We start from the raw sequence: 18,721 nt of genomic DNA on the forward strand, positions 1-18,721 counted from the left end.
TACGGACCAATGGGAAACCGTTAATTTGCATAGGGCCCGGGCGGCGCGGCGGGGCGCGTTCGGCGGCGGCGGAGGTCGCCGGTGTCGGGGCGGAGTGGGGCGGGCAGGCGGCACCAGGCCGGGGATCCGCGGGGGAGACGGCAGGAAAACGGGCGGGGGAGGGAGCGGCCGTCCCCCTCACCGCAACCGCGGGGTGAGTCGGCTCGGATGGGGCCCCTCGCGGCGGGCTTTTTTCCGGCAGTGATTTCAGCTCTTTTAGAATTTGTCCAGCAGGTTTCCCGCGCTGGCGGGAAGCCGCTCCCACACGGCGGTGTAATGGCAGAGCGGGGCGGGGAGGCGCAGGCGCGCGGGCGGCGGGCCGGCCTGGAGCCGCCGCTCGTCTGTGCGGGACCGGAGCCGCGGCCGCCCCGCCGCCCCCCATGGCAGCCTCTGCGCAGCCCCCGGTGCCGCCGGCGCTGAGCGCGGAGCAGGCGAAGGGTGAGTGCGGGAGGCTCGGTGTCCCGGGGGGGCCGGCGGCAGAGTGCCTGTGTCGCCTGGCTGGGTGCGGGAGGACGGCGGGCGGCTGAGTGCCCGTGTCCCACAGCGGTGCTGGCGGAGGTGATCAAGGCGTTCGGGGCGCCCGAGAACGCGCAGCGCATGGAGGAGGCTCGGGACAACGCCTGCAACGACATGGGTAAGATGCTGCAGTTCCTCCTGCCTGTGGCAACCCAGATCCAGCAGGACGTGATCAAGGCCTACGGCTTCAGCAGCGACGGCGAAGGTGGGTTGTTCCCCCGCCGGGCAGGATGCTCCGAGCCCGCCGGAGCAGCGGGGCATCCCGCCCACCCCCTTTCCTTGCAGGGGTCCTGAAGTTCGCCCGGCTGATCAAGTCCTACGAGTCGCAGGACCCGGAGATCGCCAGCATGTCGGGCAAGCTCAAGGCCATGTTCCTGCCGCCCATGACGCTGCCGCCGCACGGGGCCGGCACCGGCGGAGTTGCTGCCTCCTGAGCCCTCGGAGTTCTCCCGGTATTCGGCTGGTGCCCTCCTTCCACGGTGCAAGTCCTGTCAGCCCTGGGAATGGGGCACTTGAACCAGGCAGACGCTGACCTGGAAGGAATGGGATGCTTCGTGTCTGCTCGTGTGTCTGCTCGTGAATAAAACGTGTGTTGAAAATGCCTGTGTTTTATGAATGACTGTGAGCTCAGCAGTGCTGCTCCCTGGTGCAGAGGCAGGTACAGCAGTGCTCTCTGCATGACACCTGCCATGCTGTTTTGGGGGGCCCAGTATGTACCATGTTCTGTAAAAAGGTTTGTGCAGAGCCTTGGTGTGAAGGATTTAATATCAGAGAGACTTTTTTTTAAAATAAGAGGTATTAAGTACTTTACAAGGGCAAGCATTTTCAGATGTGCTGTTTGAAGCATACTAGGAAGTGTGTCCCTCAAAACGATCTAGTGTTGTTCAGCAAGTGCTGTAAATGCCATTGAAGTCCCTGTCCCCAGCAGGGTCAGTGTTAATTTACTCCTGCCCCCAGTGCTTGTGGCTGCCTTGTTTTGTGGCTGAATGTGCAATCCAGCACATTATCATTAGTGAAAAAGGCAGCAGAGAAAATGCAACAGGGAGTGGCAGAGCGTGGGAGGGCTGGGCTTGCCCCTTTGGCTGTAGCCTGCATTAGAGCAACATAAACAACATAAAATTCTTATCTCACTTTTTTTGGACTGCAGAGGGATCAACCTAGTGGTGCAGCCTTGCTCCATTGCAATGTTTTTTTTCCAATGTGGTTTGGAGGGACATCAGGTATGTCTGTTTGTAGCCTCCTGCCCTGTGTGCCTGTTGCCCTTGGAAGAATCGAGGTCTTTGACTCAGGGGCACAGGACTGGGGGTGAAGGAGCCAGGCCTGGGAGAGCAGGGAGCTGCAAAGCCAGGTGTGAGAGAGCTGCGTCAGGTTCTGCCTTCTGTGCTTTCGGTTACAAACCGGGCAGGAATGTAGCCAGTGAGGGCGTGAGCTCAGTGGATGGGAGGCAGGAAGAGCAGTCGGTTCCTTCCGTCTCTATCTACCTCTCCGAGCTTGGCCTTGGCCTTCCCCCACCCCTCTGATTATTCAGTAACTACAGTCCAGGAAGTGCTTTGCAAATGGTGAAAATTAGGCCCTCGGCTTGAGGCCTGAGGTTTGCCTGACTAGGAGCTACCTTCTTCTTAGTCCGCCTGGGAGCAGGCGGGGTTTGGGACTTCGCCTGTGCGGAGCGGACACAGGTGAGTCACGGGAGCTGCTGCACCAGCAAGCACTGCCAGCTGCTGCTCCAGCACCCCGGCGCTCGCTGCCATGAGCATCCAGCCCTACCGGGAGGGTGCCAAGCCACCTCTCCTCTATCGAGGTCCTTGATCTCTCTCCCAAATCCATCTCAAGATCCTGTCTTGGTAATTCCAATATTGCTTTATTTTCTTTAGTAGGACCCCCTTGGTTGAGGGCTGTGGTACTTCCTCCACCAGCTCCTGTCATTCCTCCATCAGTGGGGATCTGAGAGACAAGACCCTGATGCCATCCCGTGGGTGAGTGCTGTGAATGCTAGTGTACTAGTTTGAAAAAAAAACAGTGGGTGATTCCAAGTCAGAATTAGAATTTAATAGGAAAATTTAAATAAATGCAGTAGTACAAGAACACTGACAGAGTCAGGATACAACGTGACACCCTGTTAGGGTGGCGGCAGCAGTCCAGATGAAGTGGTCCTGTTAAAGCAGTGATCCTTTAGAAAAGGGTATGTCCTTCGCCTGAAGGCCCAGTGGTAGCTCTTGTCCTTTGGGAAAACAGTAGGTAAGGGCTGCTTGAGCTGTTCCAGATCCCAGATTATACCCACGTGGGAATGCTTGGCTCCTCCCCCCTGGGTGGGGCATCTCACAATGGGCTGATGAGTCATGCCGTGTGTCCTTGATTGCCCGAGGGCGTTGTCGAGGATGAGTCCTGGTAGGAGATAAGGAACACTGCCCCACCTGTTTTAACAGCTTGTGAAGCTGATAAGAGAATACGTACTAGGTTACATCTTACTTTGTAACCTAGGACAACAGCAAAACCTGTTTGAAGTAAGTAACAAATGCAATTCTCATTCTCAAAAAGAGCTCCAAATTAGCTCCCCCCAAACACGAGGGAAGCACGAAACAGTAAAGTCGTTATCTGAGCAAGAGGGTACACAGTATAACGGAGAAAGAAAATGAATGTGATATAAAGAAAGAGCCAGCATCTGCTTTCGTAAAGGCACATCTGGTCCTGTAAAACTGGGGGGTTTTGAGGGACTTAGCAAGTTCGTGGATAAGGCAGGTCTGGCCAATACAATTCGCTTGGATTTAAAGAATTTGACGAGATTTTCTCATCAAAGTCTTTAAATGAAGCTGAAGTCATAGCATTAAAAAAAAAAAAAAAATTGGATAAAGAATTACCAAAAAAGAGTAAATGGAAGGTGGGAATTAACATCCCATTTTTACAGTGAAAGGAAGTCATCAGTGGTCAGATCACAGGGTAATCTGAAATACACGCTGTTCAGTATATTCCCAAGTGACATGGGAATACAGCTTGGTGAGATGAGAAAATGGGATGATGGTAGAAAGTTGTTCAGGGTAATATGGTGGGAGTTGACTTGTGAATAATTTCAGAAAGACCTTACGGCAGTGACTGAGTGAGCAGTAGAACAGCAGATGAAATTTCATATAGGCTTATGTAAAACAATGTTCATACAAAAAAAATATTAAAATGTGCATAAAAAACAATGGCTGGGAACTAATTGTAACCTCTTTGGAATGAGACTTTGATCATAGAAATCCATGAGATTGTTAGCTTAATGCTTGGTTGTGGTGCAGGTCAGAAATCATCCCTGACCATGACTCACCAGCATTTTGAACACCTCAGTTCTGTGCCCACCTTCACTCTTATCTTCAAAACAAGATGCCAGAATTGGAAATATCTCTGAGAGGGACAGCAAAGAGGATCAGAGGTGTAGAATAGCTGTGTACAAAGAACACCTTAGTAGGGCTGGAGTCTTCAGCATGGGAAAGAGCTGAGGATTGATAGGGATGTTTTAGGTCACGAGCAGCTTGGAGCAGGGGGAGAGAAACAGGAATCACCCACTGATTTTCCTTTTTTTACAGCAACCAGGTGTTAATAAAAAAGAGGCAGGGAGAAGGTTATAAGCAAGTCAAAGGAGGGAGTGTTTCTGTAGCTGGGCAATGGAACTCCTTGCCAAAGGATGCCAAATTTGTTATGGATTTGATGGTTAACTCTACAAGTAGCTGTTAATAGAGGCTTAGGAAGTACAAGGGCAAAAAATCCTCTACACATAGCCTTTCCCTCTGCTCTTCCTTTGATGACTGTTTTGACCTCTGGATTGCTTAGTCCCACCCCCTGCTCACAGCAGAGCTCTCTCCCCAGAACTAGCTCGGGTAGCCCAGGGCCTTGTTCAGGTGAGTCCTGACACCTGCCAGGGTGGAGGTTCCTCGGCTGCTCTGGGAACTTGTGGCAAGTGCTGAACCACCCTTGGGGGGGAGCATGTGTGCAGTTTTTCCTGATACCTAATCAGAATTTCCCTTGCTGCAAGTGATGCCTGTTGTCTCTTGTCCTTTTGTTGTGTCCCACGAAAAAGAGTCTGACTCATTATCTCTACACCCCCACGGCCCCTTTTAGGTAGTCTCAGACAAGTGTTAAATCCCTCCTTAAGCATCTTTTCTTCAAGCTGAATAAACCCAGCTTGCTTGCTGCTGTGCTCCAGGCTCTTCACTGCCTTAGTGGCATTATGCTGGATTCTTTCCAGTTTCTCAGTGCCTTTTTTTTTTTTTTTTTTTTGCAGCAATCCAGATGTGTGTGTCTTTTAATTAGCTATTTCATTTATCTTCTCCTGTAAATTTGTTACTGCGCTAACTGTGGCCTGGTTCCACAAGGGATTTACCAAGATGATTTTCTAGCACCTGTGTTGTACTGAAAGCCAAACAACAGTGTAAGAGTAGTCTCTTTGCTGAAATCTCTTGACCTCCTAATTATATTTTAAAAATGTTTTAGTGGCTCAATTATAGTCTTATTATATTCAGTGGTTCAGCTGTTCCATTCTGCAGCCATTTGGGAGAGCAACCTCGAAGATACCAACTGATGGCTTCTCTACGGTGATATTTCCCTCCCTTACTGGTAGTTTTTAATTAGGCAGCCCAGATCAAAGACACCAGGGCAGCTGCGTGCATCCAGTCCTTTCCTAAAATGAAAGCAAGCAGAAGCATAAACTCATCCTGTAAATTATGTGATATGGGATTTCTGTCCACAAAAATGCTGTCAAGAAATTGCACTGCACCCTGTGGCTTGTCCTTCTGGAGGATACTGGGTGACATGGGACAAGTGCTCTCTCACCCTTTCTTATTCTGGTCTGGGCTCTTTGCTACCTTGTTCTTTCCCTGTTCTCTTGTGTCCAACTAATGTTCAGTTCCTCAGACAGATTTTCTCCTTCAGTCGGTGTAGGGTGTAGGGATGCCTAAGTTTTGGGTTTTGTGTGCCTTGGCTTCATATTGACTCAACATACTCTAATATTCTTTTGATATCAGGAATTATCTTTCGGGACTTCTCCCTGGAAGTTCCTTCCTTTTCTCCCTTAGTGTGCTGGTTTGGCCAAATTTAGAAATATATCCTCTGAGAGAAGGCACAACCACCCCTCCCCCACCAGGTTCGGGAAAAAATAAATTTTCCTCGAAGAAAAGTGAAAGAGATAAAAACTATTTAACAAACACATGGAAAAAGGATAATAATGCTAAATAAAATCTCTCGCTGTGGAGAAAAAAACCTGGGAAAAAGTGTTGGAGTCCTCCCTTTGGTCTCCTCGGAGCTGGGGCTTGGCCCAGGGCCAGGCCCTCTGTGCCTGGTGGAAAGTCCTCCTGATGTGCACTGAGGTTGAAGCAGTCCAGCAGAAAATGGAGAAAATCTGAAATTCCAGGGAAGGAAAAAAGTTCAACTCTCAGTCTCTCTCCAGAGAAAAAGAAACTGAACAACTGGCCAAAAGCTGACCGGGAAGCAGCAAGCCGGGTGCTTCCTCGCTCCCCTGCCGCAGCTGGAAAAAAACATCCCTATCTCTGTGTGACCTTGAACAAGCTGCAAACTGCTTTGAAAAAGTTTTGCTCAGTTTTTCCTTCAGGCTCAGTTTAGAGGCACAGAAAGGCACAAGAATTAATTTCTGGGCATAGGGCAGCGATATGGGATACACATCATAAAGTTACCCCAAGACACTTAGCTATAAACAACACTTGCTTCCTGCTAGACTGACTCTGATTTAAGTGCTGTCTTTCAGGTGCAACTTCTACAACTTTGTGCCCAAGTTGTTCCCTTGAATTGGTCCAGTGCATTTAAAATCTCCTTGGTTTTTAATATGAGTTCTAAGTCAGTACCTCTGGCTCCCTGCAGCTCACGACACCCCGGCTTACCATGTGCACGAAACCAGAAGCATTCTAAGGAAGCTGTTGTAGGTGCCTGGGTTGCCTTTCTAGCAATGAAGTTTAGCTTCCCACTCATCTCTCCTGTACTTCCCTTTGTTGCTGGTTTCTGTCTTGGCCACGAGTTTTTGTCTAGGTCGTAGTTAGCAGCCTGTTCATCTTTTTGCAGGATTTCCCAGTCCGGTGGTGTGTGGGGAAGTCTGCAGCTGCTGCTACTGCTACTTGAAATGAGCAAGGCTCTTGCTGTTCCTGCTGCCCTGCCTGAGATGGCCCCAGGGAAAAGTCAGGCTCCTTTGCCAGCTGGATTGCCCTCTTAGGCCACTGCTTAGCTCCCATTCTTTCACCAGACCTGCAGACCTTGAAACCAGTGTTGTGGGCAGGGCAGTCATGGGCCACAGCTGGAAACAGCTAGGTAACTGGAATGGTTAGTTTTCCTTCTTTTTGTACTAGGTTGTCAGCTTTGGCCTCAGTATGCCGTGCTGGGATCTTGAAGGTCCTTGGCTCAGCTCCCTCAGTGCTTTGTGGGCTCCCTGTAAGTAGTAGCTGTTTGTCCTGGTCTCTGCCTGCCTTTCTGGGCAGCTTCACCACCACCTCTCACCCTCCCCATCCCTTCTGAGCTACCACTCCCTGTGTCAGTTCCATCCCACGGCAGGCTGGTTTCAGACAGGCACTGCTGTGCTCAGAGCAGTAGCCTGGACCTTGAAGTCTGCAGCTCTAGATTCACACAGATTCCCCCTTGTGCCTGTACAGAGTGTGTAGGACATTTGGGAGCATTCATGTTGCTCATTGGCCTTTTGGAGAAGAAGGGGAAGAGAGGACGTGCAGAACTGAATTTTGTGAGCATGGCCAGAGCCCAGGATGCATGCGTAGAGTCAGCCCTTGTGTGCTAAAGACAGGGACCCAAAAATAATAGGGGGTATGGGGAGGAAAGACACAAAAGGAGAAGCAGAAGTGTATGCAAAGCAGCTGGGGGCTGCGGAGTGGATGGCTCAGAGCGCTTCCTGTTCCCGGAGTTGCGCGTGCCCCGCTGTGTACGGGCTTGCACCTGCCTGTGCCCAGCAGCACTGCACAGCGGGCCAGAGATCAAGGCACCTATCCAGGAAAAGGTGGATGGAGAGGGTCTGAATGGACTGACAGTAGACTCCAGGAGAGATACATGGCCAGCTCCCAAGAGGCGCAGGAACAGCTTGGCGTTGGGTGCCCCAGCACAGACCTCCGACTTCCCTTTCCTTACCAGCGCAAACTGATTTTTCCTCTGTGTTTTTTGAGTTGCTCTGGTGGCAGCCACTTGGCCACCTCTTCTTTCTCCCTCCACAATGGTGAGGTAAGAGGGTGTGAGAGGTCTCTGTGTGTAGGGAACGGGACCAGGGAAGCAGGATGGATCAGGGCAGGGATTGCCCTGGAAGCCTTATCTAATGGGAACCGTCCATAGACTGGGGGAGGAAGGGATGCTGCTGCTGGCTGTCACCTAGGGATGCTGACCGGGGACCATTCTTCACCCTACGGATCTCCACAATAGTGCCTGGCTTTTTTCATTCACTTGGTCTTGCTTTTATCTTCTCTGCTAGGTGGTTTCACCGTGACCTGAGTGGGCTAGAAGCTGAAGCCTTACTGAAGGGACGAGGTGTCCATGGGAGCTTCCTGGCCAGACCCAGTCGGAAGAATCAGGGGGATTTTTCTCTTTCAGTCCGGTAAGTAACTTGGACCCCAGCTTCTGTCTTTGCGGTGTTACATACACAGATTGCCTAGATCCTCACATGTCCTGTGGCATCATCTTCATCCTGTCTCTGTTCCTTTGAGTTCTTTTCAAGCTGTAAAATGACCTCAGCTTCCCAGCATCTTCTAGACCCTCCCTCAAGTTGCCCAAGGAGCTTCTCTTTCCAGCCATCTCCGTTCACTGGGATGGTTTGCTCTGGTTCCATGGCGGGAGGTAGTGCAGGACTCTTTTCTGCCCCTTTTCCAACCCCCTCATTGGACTGCCCTGTGCTTTATTCCACAGGGTTGGTGATCAAGTAACCCACATCCGCATCCAGAATACCGGGGATTTCTATGACCTGTATGGAGGGGAGAAGTTTGCCACCTTGTCAGAACTGGTGGAATACTACACACAGCAACAGGGCTCGCTGCAGGACAAAGATGGAACCATCATCGACTTGCGATACCCACTCAACTGTTCCGACCCCACGACAGAGAGGTACAGGGACAGCAAGGCAGCTGCTGTGTCTGTGATGAGTTGTTTCATGGCCTTCTTTCTGTCCTGCCTGCATCCCCAGGGCAAATCCTGCAAAAAGTGCCTCCTGCCTTTCTTAGCCTCCTATGTGTCCATAGGGGCAGCGTCCCCAGGAATAGCTGTACATACCTTGATCCATCACAGCAGACCTAACAGGGCTCTATTTTTACTTCTGGTTTCCGGTTGCCTTTGCTATTTATATACTGTTTCTAAAAGCAAAGGTTGTGGTGTCCTCTGTGGGTCTGCAGTGGTCTGTAGGGAGACATGTTGTGTGGAAGCCCTCAGTCTTGCCCCAGACCTCCCTCGTTATTCTAGGCCTGGGTGACTCACGTAGCTGAGAGCAGGACCATGTTCCCCTGCTATTCCTGGCCTGCTTAGTCTCCTTCCTGTCCCCGCTTTGCATGTGTCTCTGACACCAAGTTCCTAAATCAAATCAGGTGGTTTCGCCCTTGCATTTTGCTTTCACGCCCTTTGATGCAGCTCGGGGGAGCTGTTGCACCCTGCTCTGAGTGGACAAGTCCTTCTTGGACAGGTCCTCCTTGGGCACCTGGAGGCAGGGAGCAGAGATATCCTGGCTGAAACATCAGGGTACTGGATCAGGCTGCAGAGGGGGCGGGTCTGCTGCTGGCTGTCCTCTCCAGTTAAGGCCATTGCATCGTGGCCCTGCAGTTTCCTCCCTTCCTTCTGCGGTTGGAAACTTCCCCCCCCCCACCCCGGGCTCTTACGAAAGCTCCTCTCACTCTCTCCCCAAGTGATTTTCCGTCACGTGGCTTTGAAGAGCTGGGCTTTGCTGGGGGAGGGAGGAATGGGACGCGTTAACCCCATCCTACCAGTGGAGGGGAGGCTGGGAGACCTCTTTGATGTGCGGGAGGGGCCAACCGATCCCAAGGTGGCATCTGAGCACGTGGTGGCTGAACAGTTCTTTGAGAGGAGCTTCAGAAATTAATGACAGCCATGCTCTGAGAGTCACCAGCTGCTTCTTGCAGTATGTGAGGTGAGGGTCAACAAAAGTTACTTGCTGAGGCCAGTAACTGTGTGAGCCTCTTGCTGTGTGTGGAGCAACCCCTTGCAGAGGAGAATGAATGAATGCCCCAGCTGCTTCTGTGACTGGGCTGTGGCATCCTGAACTCTGTATCAGTTCTGGGGAACGAATAGCCCCCTAACAATGAGAAATTCACCAATACCATGCCAGGCCTTCCCTGTCATCTGCTCTCTGAGAAGCAAATTGTTCCCACAGCCCCATGGCAAGGCAGGGAACACCTTGGTCACATGGGGATGCTCCTGACCTAGTGCTAGGAGGAGAGAAGGAGCTGCTGAGTGTTTGCATTGAGGACAGGAATGTGCACGTGGATCAGCTCCTGGCACTCACTCCCATGGCCAGGGTGATTGCTGCAGTGTGATGTGTCCAGAGAATGGGAATTATCCTTTGAGTGAAGAGGTGACTGAGTTTCAGAGAGAGGAGTTGCTGGAATGGTTCTTGAATGGATCTGATCTCAACACAACCATCTGGGTGCTGCCAAATCCTGATGGGAGAGTTTCTGTCTCTGTCGGGGTTTATTTTTGTTTCCCTGGTGTTTGAGTTCCCAGAGCCCCTTGCAGCAGTAAGGTCACAATCCCAATAATACTGTGAGGTGCTGAAACACACAGACTACCCTCTCCCAGCTAGTGTTCCAGCCAGAAAGTGTCACTTACCTGTGCCTGTGTGTGTCAGAAAATGGATCACACTTGGTGCTTTCCCACTGCGTCCTCTGGTACCAGACTTCTGCTCCCTAGGTCCCCTCTGCCTCCTTCCTCTTCTTGCCAGCTCTCTACCTTCGTCTCATCTGCTTTTCCCAAGATCCTGCTACTTCTTCCCTCTCTCATTCCTTCCTCTCTGTCTCCCCCTTCCTTTCTTCCTCCTTCACCCTTCCCCAGTGTTGTTGTTCTTCACTCATCAGCTCAAAGGCATCCACTTCCTGCATCTCCACCTCTTTTCTGACCCTGTCTTGTTTATTCCTAGGTGGTACCATGGGCATTTGTCAGGCCCTGCAGCTGAGTCACTTCTCCAGGCCAAAGGCACCCCTTGGACCTTCTTGGTGCGGGAGAGCCTCAGCAAACCGGGGGATTTTGTCTTGTCTGTCCTCACTGACCAGCCTAAACCTGGGTCTGATGCTCCAGCTGGGGCAACCGGTGCCTCTGGGACCCGGCTCAAAGTCACACACATCAAGATCATGTGTGAGGTGAGCAGTGGGAGGACAAAAGGAGAGGCAATGGTCTGATGGATGTTACTGACATGGCTGTCACAATTTCTCCTATTTCTTTCATGTGGGACGAGGAAATTCCAAGGACCTTAAATGAGATTGGAGGGCAATACACCTTCTCTGGGCTTCCATCCACTGAGAGCACTACACCGAGAGCACTGTGCCATGAACTCTGTGTTCTCAGGGCAAACTCATCTGACTTCCCTGCCAGAGGAAATGCTTTCCTGGACGGTGCAGGGTGGTGCCTATAGATCTGCACCCCAGCATTGCCTTTTTCCTGAGCACTACCATCTTTGTCTATGGGACAGGCTGAGAGACTGGTGGCTGTGCAGCCTGGAGAAAGCTCTGGGGAGACCTTACAGCACCTTCTAGCACCTAAAAGAGGCTTATGAGAAAGCTGGAGAGGGACTTTTTACAAGGGCATGGAGTGATACAGCAAGGGGTAATGCCTTAAAACTGAAAGAGGGCCGGTTTAGATTGGATATTAGGAAAAAATACTTTACTGTGATGTTGGTGAGGCACTGGAACAGGTTGCGCAGAGAAATTGTGGATGCCCCATTCCTGGAAGTCTCTGAGGCTAGGCTGGAAGGGGCTCTGGGCAACCCGCTCTAGTGGAAGGTGTCCCTGGCCATGGCAGGGGGGTTGGAGGTAGCTGCCCTTTCTGATACCTTCCAACCCAAACTATTCCATGATTCTGTGAATATTATGAGTTAGACATTACACATTCTTCCTCTGTTTAGAATGGACGCTACACAGTTGGAGGTGCTGAAATGTTTGACAGCTTGGCAGATCTGGTGGAACACTTCAAGAAGATTGGAATTGAGGAGATGTCTGGTTCCTTTGTGTACCTGAAGCAGGTAAGTCCAGTTTCCTGTTTTTAGGGGCCCTTTGGAGGCACTGATTTGCTGTTTGTTTCTGCTTTGTGTCCCTTTCCTTACTTTTTCCACAGTGCACAGAGGACACTTTGCTCTCCAGCAGCATCTCTCCCTCTCTCCCTCTCACCTGCTGTGTTTTCCCATCCCCAGCCCTACTATGCTACGAGGGTGAATGCTGCTGACATTGAGAACAGAGTGCAGGAACTGAACAAGAAGACAAGTCTGTCTGAGGAGACGTCCAAGGCTGGATTCTGGGAGGAATTTGATGTAAGAAACTTTTGGGGGACATTATTTGGCTTTTTGGGAACTCTGCATGCACCACCTCATTCTCCATCCTCGATTTCTTCCTGTACACAGACTTCTTGTGTGTCTTGTCAATTTATTTCTGAAAGAAGTCTCCATTTGGAACCTGTTCCCCTGGGGAGTGAGTCTCATCTTTAAGTGAACCCAGTGAGGTAGAAATGTGCTTTTTTATGGTTGGGAGAATGAGTCACCAAGACAGTAAGGGCACAGACCTTGGATTTCTCAAGTCTATGTTTGGTTTTCACTTCACAGCATGCCCATGTGTCATCAGAGCCACCACTGTGCCTCCTAGTGCCCACCTCCCCCGTCATACATTGTGACCTTGCCATGACTATTCTTTCTTCTGCCCTCAGAGCCTGCAAAAACAGGAAGCCAAGCACCTGTTTGACCGTCATGAGGGCCAGAGACCGGAAAACAAGAGCAAGAACCGATACAAGAACATCTTGCCCTGTGAGTCTTGCTTCTCCACTATAAAAAAACCCAGATGGACAGAGGCAATGAAGAGCTGTCCAAGCCATCCCTGCCTCAGCCCATTCTGTCCTCCAGAGCAGGTTACGAGGTGTATGGTGCTAAGGGTTTAAGAGCTGATGAGGGAAGGCACAACCTTTTCCTGTCCTTGAGGGAAGGAGGGAGGGTTGCATCAGACTCATTAGCTTCTGTCATCTGTCACAGAGGCAGAGGGATGGGAGGACAGAGTGAGATTGGTCGGAGCCCAGAGAGGGAGAGCTGAGGATACAGGGCATGCACCGGGAATCATGACTGAGGTGGCACAGGGCAGTGAGGGAGCTCCGTGGGGCTGTGCATGGAGTATCTCATGGCACTGTTCATCCTTTCACTGCACCCCCAGTTGATCACTCCAGAGTCATCCTCCAGGGAAGGGACCCGAATATACCTGGATCTGACTACATCAATGCCAACTATGTCAAGGTGAGGCTCTTGAAAGATGGCTGTATGCCCAAAGCAGGGGAAGGTCTGCCTGCTCCTGCAGCCCTCCTGACCTTCCCCTGTCTGCACTCAGAACACCCTGATCAGCCCAGATGAGTGCACCAAGACCTACATCGCCAGCCAGGGCTGCCTGGATGCCACAGTCAATGACTTCTGGCAAATGGTGTGGCAGGAGAACACGCGCATTATCGTGATGACAACACGGGAAGTAGAAAAAGGCCGGGTAAGTAGCAGTCTGCAGGTATCTCTTTTCCCTTTCAACCATTACCCTGCTTTTTCTCTCCCTCCTGCCTTCTGCCCATCCTCACCCTGCCCTCCCTGCCCACACAGAACAAATGTGTGCCTTACTGGCCGGAGCTGGGCAGCACGAAGGAGTACGGCCCCTACCTTGTGGAGAACGCTGGGGAGCACGATGCGCTGGAGTACAAACTCCGGCACCTCTGTGTGTGTCCGAAGGACAATGTGAGTATGTCTGACCAAGGGCTCTCATCCAGCCCATGGGTCTAACAGCCACCATACACCTAAACCTGGGAACTGCTCAGTGCTGTGATGATGCTGCTGTTCTGTCATTCTTGGGGCTGCTGTTCCCACCTGGTTTGGGCTGGAATCACAGTGGTGGAATCACTAAGAAGTGTGCAGGAGACAGAGATATTCTCTCTGGCTTCAGACCCACCTCTCCCTGGGACAGAGGCCAGGGACAGGGCTGGGTTGCAGTTTTACCAGGGGGGTGCTTTGCTATTCTCAGGGCAAGGCTGTGCGTGAGATCTGGCAGTACCAGTACCTGAGCTGGCCTGACCATGGTGTACCCAGTGAGCCAGGAGGAGTCCTCAGCTTCCTCGACCAGATAAACCAGAAGCAAGAGAGCATCCCCAATGCAGGGCCTATTCTGGTACACTGCAGGTTGGTACAGAGGCTGGAGTTTGAAGCATCCTCCATCCCTTATCTAGGGTGAGATACAGAAAGTCTGTCCTGCTGCTTGTACCCCAGGACTTGTGAGTGCAGCATATGCCAGTCCCAATATTTGCTTTTTTCCTCTTCGATACCCTTAAACCCAACTCTCTACCTGTTGAATCTGTGACTCTTCTGTGGCATTGCTGAACAGCTGCTACAAGAGCCACATCCTTCTCCAGAAGCAGCAGCATTTTGTTTTGGGAGCTGTCTTGCTCTGACCTCTGCTTGTCCTCTCCTTGCAGTGCTGGGATTGGCCGCACTGGGACTATCATTGTCATTGATATGATCGTGGAAACAATCTCCACCAAGGGTAAGAGCACCCCAAAGGATCTCTAAGTGAACTGGACTACCCATGAGGGCTTTGCCCTTAAGTTCAGCTGCAAAGGGATGAAAACTATCAGGTGTCAGTGGGAGAAAATCCTGCCATGCCCCTGAGAAGGTTGTTCTGCTGGATCTCTGTACCATATCCACTTATTATGGCTTCAGCCTTCCCTGAGCTTTGGCTCTTCCTCCAGGGAAGACTTGAAAGATGCTGAGCAGGGGGAGAGGTAGGAGGTCCATACAGGAATAAAGAGTATAGGTGGAGGTAGAAACTTCTTAACTCATCTCCACTGTGGCTGCTTTTGGTAGAGAACTGGGAGAGGGCAGTGAACATGTCCGTAAGTTTTTCTGGTGCTCCTTGCTAGGGCTGGACTGTGACATTGACATCCAGAAGACCATCCAGATGGTGAGGGCCCAGCGATCTGGGATGGTGCAGACGGAGGCCCAGTACAAGTTCATCTACATGGCCATCTGCCAGTTCATAGAGGCAACCAAGAAAAAGCTGGAAGTTATCCAGGTGAGGAAAGGAGCTCTACTGCCCTGTGAGCCTAAGCCCTGCATGGTGCTGGTTCGGAGCCCAAGTGCTCTCTTTCACAAGCTTTAAGCTAACACTGGGACCTACATAGACTACAGTGGTGCAGTAACATCAGAGTCCCTGTTCCTCTCTTCTAAGACTTTTAAATTCAGAGGACAAGTTCATTAGCAGTTCAAGAACCAGTCCCTTCTGAACTGTTAGACAGCAGTAAGTTTTAATGCAGTTACCTCAACTATGTTCTGAATAACAGCCCCAAGTGCTGTTTTGTTACAAACTCAGTTTAGGACAAGCAAAGACTTTCCTTTCCTCTTCTTTCCGCTTTGTCTTTCCCATCCCAGTTTTGCAGCTGCAAGATCTGTTCCTGCTATTTGGTAAGTGGTGTCTTTTCTCTCTCCTTGTAGCCTCTGGCAGCATCCTGTAACTCCTGCTGTTTTAATATTCTTTAGCTGAAATTTGGCACTTTTAGGCACTCTAGTGCCTTCAGAGATTTGTTGCCCCACTGTTGCCTCCTGTACAAGGCTGCATTTGCAGCTGCTGCTCACCTCTGGCAGTGGCGGACAGTGTGCTGAGCCCTTCAGCAACCCACCAACTTCCACTGAGATCGTGGAACAAAGTGGGGTTTAACAGCCAGAACTCTTCCATGGTGCCTCAAATGCATCTCCCAGACCACACTCTTCTAAGCCTGTTTTTCCTCTCCTGCAGCTTCAGAAAGGCAAGCCAAACGAGTGTGAGTATGGGAACATCGCCTACCCCCCTGCAGTGAGGAACGTGCATGCCAAGGTTTCACGGAAACCCTCCAAGTAAGAGCTCACCTAAAGCAGAGACCCAGCTCTGCCTGCCTCTGGCAAGTCTGGCTTGGCTGGCTTTTTCCTCTTCCCCACTTTTCCCCTTGTTTTTACCTGGTCTTACAGGCAGAAAGAGGAGTCAACAGTGTATGAGAACTTGGGGAAAAAGGAGGAGAAGGTGCGGAAACAGCGCTCCTCAGAGAAGAAGATGAAAGGCTCACTAAAGAAAAAATAATCATACGTTGCAGGTAGCTCCATGGGCGTTTTGAACCCGGGGTGCAGGACTGGAGCTCACATCCTGGCTGGCCTGTCTCGCAGTCCTTGCTCTTGGAATGAAGCCTTCCCCTTCTCTTCCATGCCAGCTTTCAGTGCCCTGAATCAGAGCGCTTTCCAGCTCAGCTGACCGACTTCATGGTCCCTTGCCTGTGCAGGCGAGCAAAGTCTCTTGCTGCCCCCTCATCATCCATTAGCAGGAAAAGGTCACTCCCCTCCTTTCCTTGCTCCCTGAGCACTGGGGCTGAAACTCACCTCTGCTGTGTCAGCTTCAGTGGAATTCTCAGGGAAGGGCTAAGGAAGGTCATCCCAGGAGCTACATCTCTGCCCACTGCTGTGAGTTAGAGTTTAGCCTGTTTAGCCTCAGCTTTTCAAGTATGGAGGTTTTGGCCTGTTTCAGCTCAGCTCCTCTGCAGTTCAGCAGGAGACTTCCTCTTTCCTTAATACCAACCTTCTGACCCTCTTATCCTTTTGCTATTTCATCCTTCACCTGGATGCTGTAAATATACCAGAATTTGATGTGATGGCCATGTTTTCTTCTTTGTTTGTAAATAAACTTGTATTTGTTTGACTACCAGGTCCCAAAAGGTTTTTTTCCTAATTTCTCTGAGTACTAGCCGTACTCCTGATTTCACCTGCAGCCCTGCAAAGACTTACAAGGATGGCTCCAGCTTAGTTTTTCTGATTTCCTGCTGCCTTCAGGCTTCTGAACAGAAGCTGTGACCAATTATGGTGGCTCCTTGCTGTGAGGCTCAAGAACTGGTGGTCATCAGCAAAGTCTGAGCACGGAAAGTCAGGTGTGACAAACTCTGACGCAGCTTTTGCACCTAAATTTTACTTGTGGGTTTTCAATACATGAACAGACAAAGCCACAGCTGCTCTGACCTCCTGCTGGTAGCAGTGCCACTTCCAGTAACAGCCTGGACCAAAGGCCTCCAGAGGCCCCTTCCCACCAGGAGTTATACACAGTACATTGGGAGGAAGGACACTGCTTGCTGTCATTTGTTATAGCAAGAAACTTGGTTGGAAGCATTTGGAAGACGGAAGACACTTTGTGAGCAGACCCTCTTTCCATGTGCCAGACTTCAGCGTCCCTTAGCCTGGGAGCCAATCAGCCTGTGTGTGCACTTCCCAGCTGGCTTTGCAATTCCATTGCCACTAGAGGCAGAAACAGGAACGGGGCAGTGGGGAAAACAATGGGCAGAAGTAAAAATGGATGGAGGTCTAAGGAAACACCTAACTTTGCCTTAGACTCCTGGGTAGCTTCAAAGGACAGGATCCAATTGTCTTCCTTCTTAAAAAGCTGCCGCAGCCTAAAGCAAGGCAGACCAAGGGTTGGCTTAAACTCTGTCTGAAGCTTGAAAATGAAGACATCTTGTGGAACAAGCTCAGGTTACTGAGAAGCTCATTTGTGTTCAAATCCCTGAGCTTAATGTGTCCATAATGTCCAGTCTACAGAAAATTTAGACTGAACAAGAACTTTCCTGACTGCACATCAAGAAATACAGCACTGACATAAGCAGTCTACCCTTCTTTACATAGGCTCTGTTCCACACAAATACTTTGGGGTGACTGTTTGAGAATGCATTTTCAAAGATGGTTCAAAGAATTTGTGCTTCCTTGATGTTGAAAGTCAAAACATATGGGTATTAGTTATGGCTCTGAGTGCCAGTAAGTTTTAAACCAGGAATCCACAGGTTGTAGCTGTTCCTTTAACCATCTTGTGCTCTGCTTCACCAGAGGAAGAAGTCCCTAAAGGCCTCTCTTCTTCACTGGAGAGCTCAAGTTGGAGTTGTTTGTCAAAAGAGATGGTTGGTTGTAAACAGACATGGTCTCCTGGGTGGCTGTCTTGACCATCATGATTGTGAAATAGCTGAGTTTAGTATCTTGGTGATAAGAGGCAAAAGTAAGTAAAGCTACTCCCCTGGACCTGGGCAGAGCAGACTTTAGGCTATCAGGGAAGCAGTTAGTAAGGTCCCCCAGGAATCTGCTTTTGAGGATAGTGGGGTACATAAAAGCTGCTCACTTTTTAAGGGCCTCCTTCCAAGAGCACTGGAGCAGGCAGTAACAACATGTCAGAAGTCTAGCCAGTGAGGCAGAGGGCTGGCTTGGCTGAGCAGGGATCTTTCTGCAACTTAGCAGAAAGTGTATGGACTTTGGAAAGAAGGACACGTTATGCAGGAGGGCAGACATGCTCTCTGCCACTCCAGGGAAAAAAATGCCCAAGCTCGAGCTGAAGCTGGCTGGTACTGTGGTGGGTAAGGAGGCATTTTGGAGTATGTTAACAGCAGAAGGAAGACCAAAGGAAACACTGGTCTGTCACTGGATGAGGTGGGTCACCTCATCCCTGAACAGTGATGAAGCAGAGACATTTAATGCTTCCTTTGCTTCTTTCTCTGACACTGGTGACGGGCCCTTGGGTGTCCAGAGCCCTGGGCTGGATGACCATGGCTGGGAGAGTGATAAACTCCTGGCTGACCTTGAAGTTGTATAGGATTTGCTGCTGCAACTGAATGCACATGTCTATGGATTCCTCCCAGGGTACTGAAGACTTGGCCAATGTAACTGTGAGACCTCTCTCAATTATTAATCAACAGCCTTGGGAATCTGGAGAAGTTCACGTGGAAGCTGGCAAATGTTGTCCCAATTTTCAAGAAGGGGAAGAAAGAGGACCTTGGTAATTACAGGTCAATCAGTCTCACTCTGGTGTCTGGTAATAGTGTGGAGAAAATTAGTCTGGAGGCTATCAAGAAAAAGACTTGAAAGACAATGCAGTTGTTGATCAAAGTGTGCACGAATTCTTGAAGGGAAAGTCATGCCTTACTAACTTAATAA

General features: G+C 50.4%; 2 protein-coding genes and 1 non-coding gene across 3 annotated transcripts; all 3 read left to right on the top strand.

The window, feature by feature from the left end:
- The first annotated feature begins 238 nt into the window (after positions 1-238).
- LOC120411669 lies at positions 239-299 on the top strand. Its single transcript, XR_005604125.1, has one exon. It is a non-coding gene; the product is annotated as a U7 small nuclear RNA (small nuclear RNA).
- A 32-nt stretch (positions 300-331) lies between these two features.
- C1H12orf57 (chromosome 1 C12orf57 homolog) lies at positions 332-1,156 on the top strand. The gene is made up of 3 exons (XM_039560590.1): positions 332-477; positions 584-760; positions 841-1,156. Exons 1-3 carry the CDS (start codon positions 420-422, stop codon positions 987-989), a joined length of 384 nt encoding a protein of 127 aa, XP_039416524.1. The 5' UTR covers positions 332-419; the 3' UTR covers positions 990-1,156.
- PTPN6 (protein tyrosine phosphatase non-receptor type 6) lies at positions 1,132-16,460 on the top strand. The gene is made up of 16 exons (XM_010396123.1): positions 1,132-1,213; positions 2,427-2,528; positions 7,997-8,119; positions 8,428-8,622; positions 10,658-10,877; positions 11,639-11,755; positions 11,924-12,040; positions 12,430-12,526; positions 12,924-13,003; positions 13,095-13,244; positions 13,352-13,483; positions 13,767-13,921; positions 14,215-14,282; positions 14,659-14,810; positions 15,531-15,628; positions 15,740-16,460. The coding sequence occupies exons 1-16, from the start codon at positions 1,167-1,169 to the stop codon at positions 15,846-15,848; spliced, it is 1,962 nt and encodes a 653-aa protein (XP_010394425.1). The 5' UTR covers positions 1,132-1,166; the 3' UTR covers positions 15,849-16,460.
- The last annotated feature ends 2,261 nt before the right edge of the window (positions 16,461-18,721 follow it).

This window comes from Corvus cornix, chromosome 1 (assembly GCF_000738735.6).
Source record: "Corvus cornix cornix isolate S_Up_H32 chromosome 1, ASM73873v5, whole genome shotgun sequence".
In the NCBI taxonomy this organism is placed as follows: Eukaryota; Metazoa; Chordata; class Aves; order Passeriformes; family Corvidae; genus Corvus; species Corvus cornix.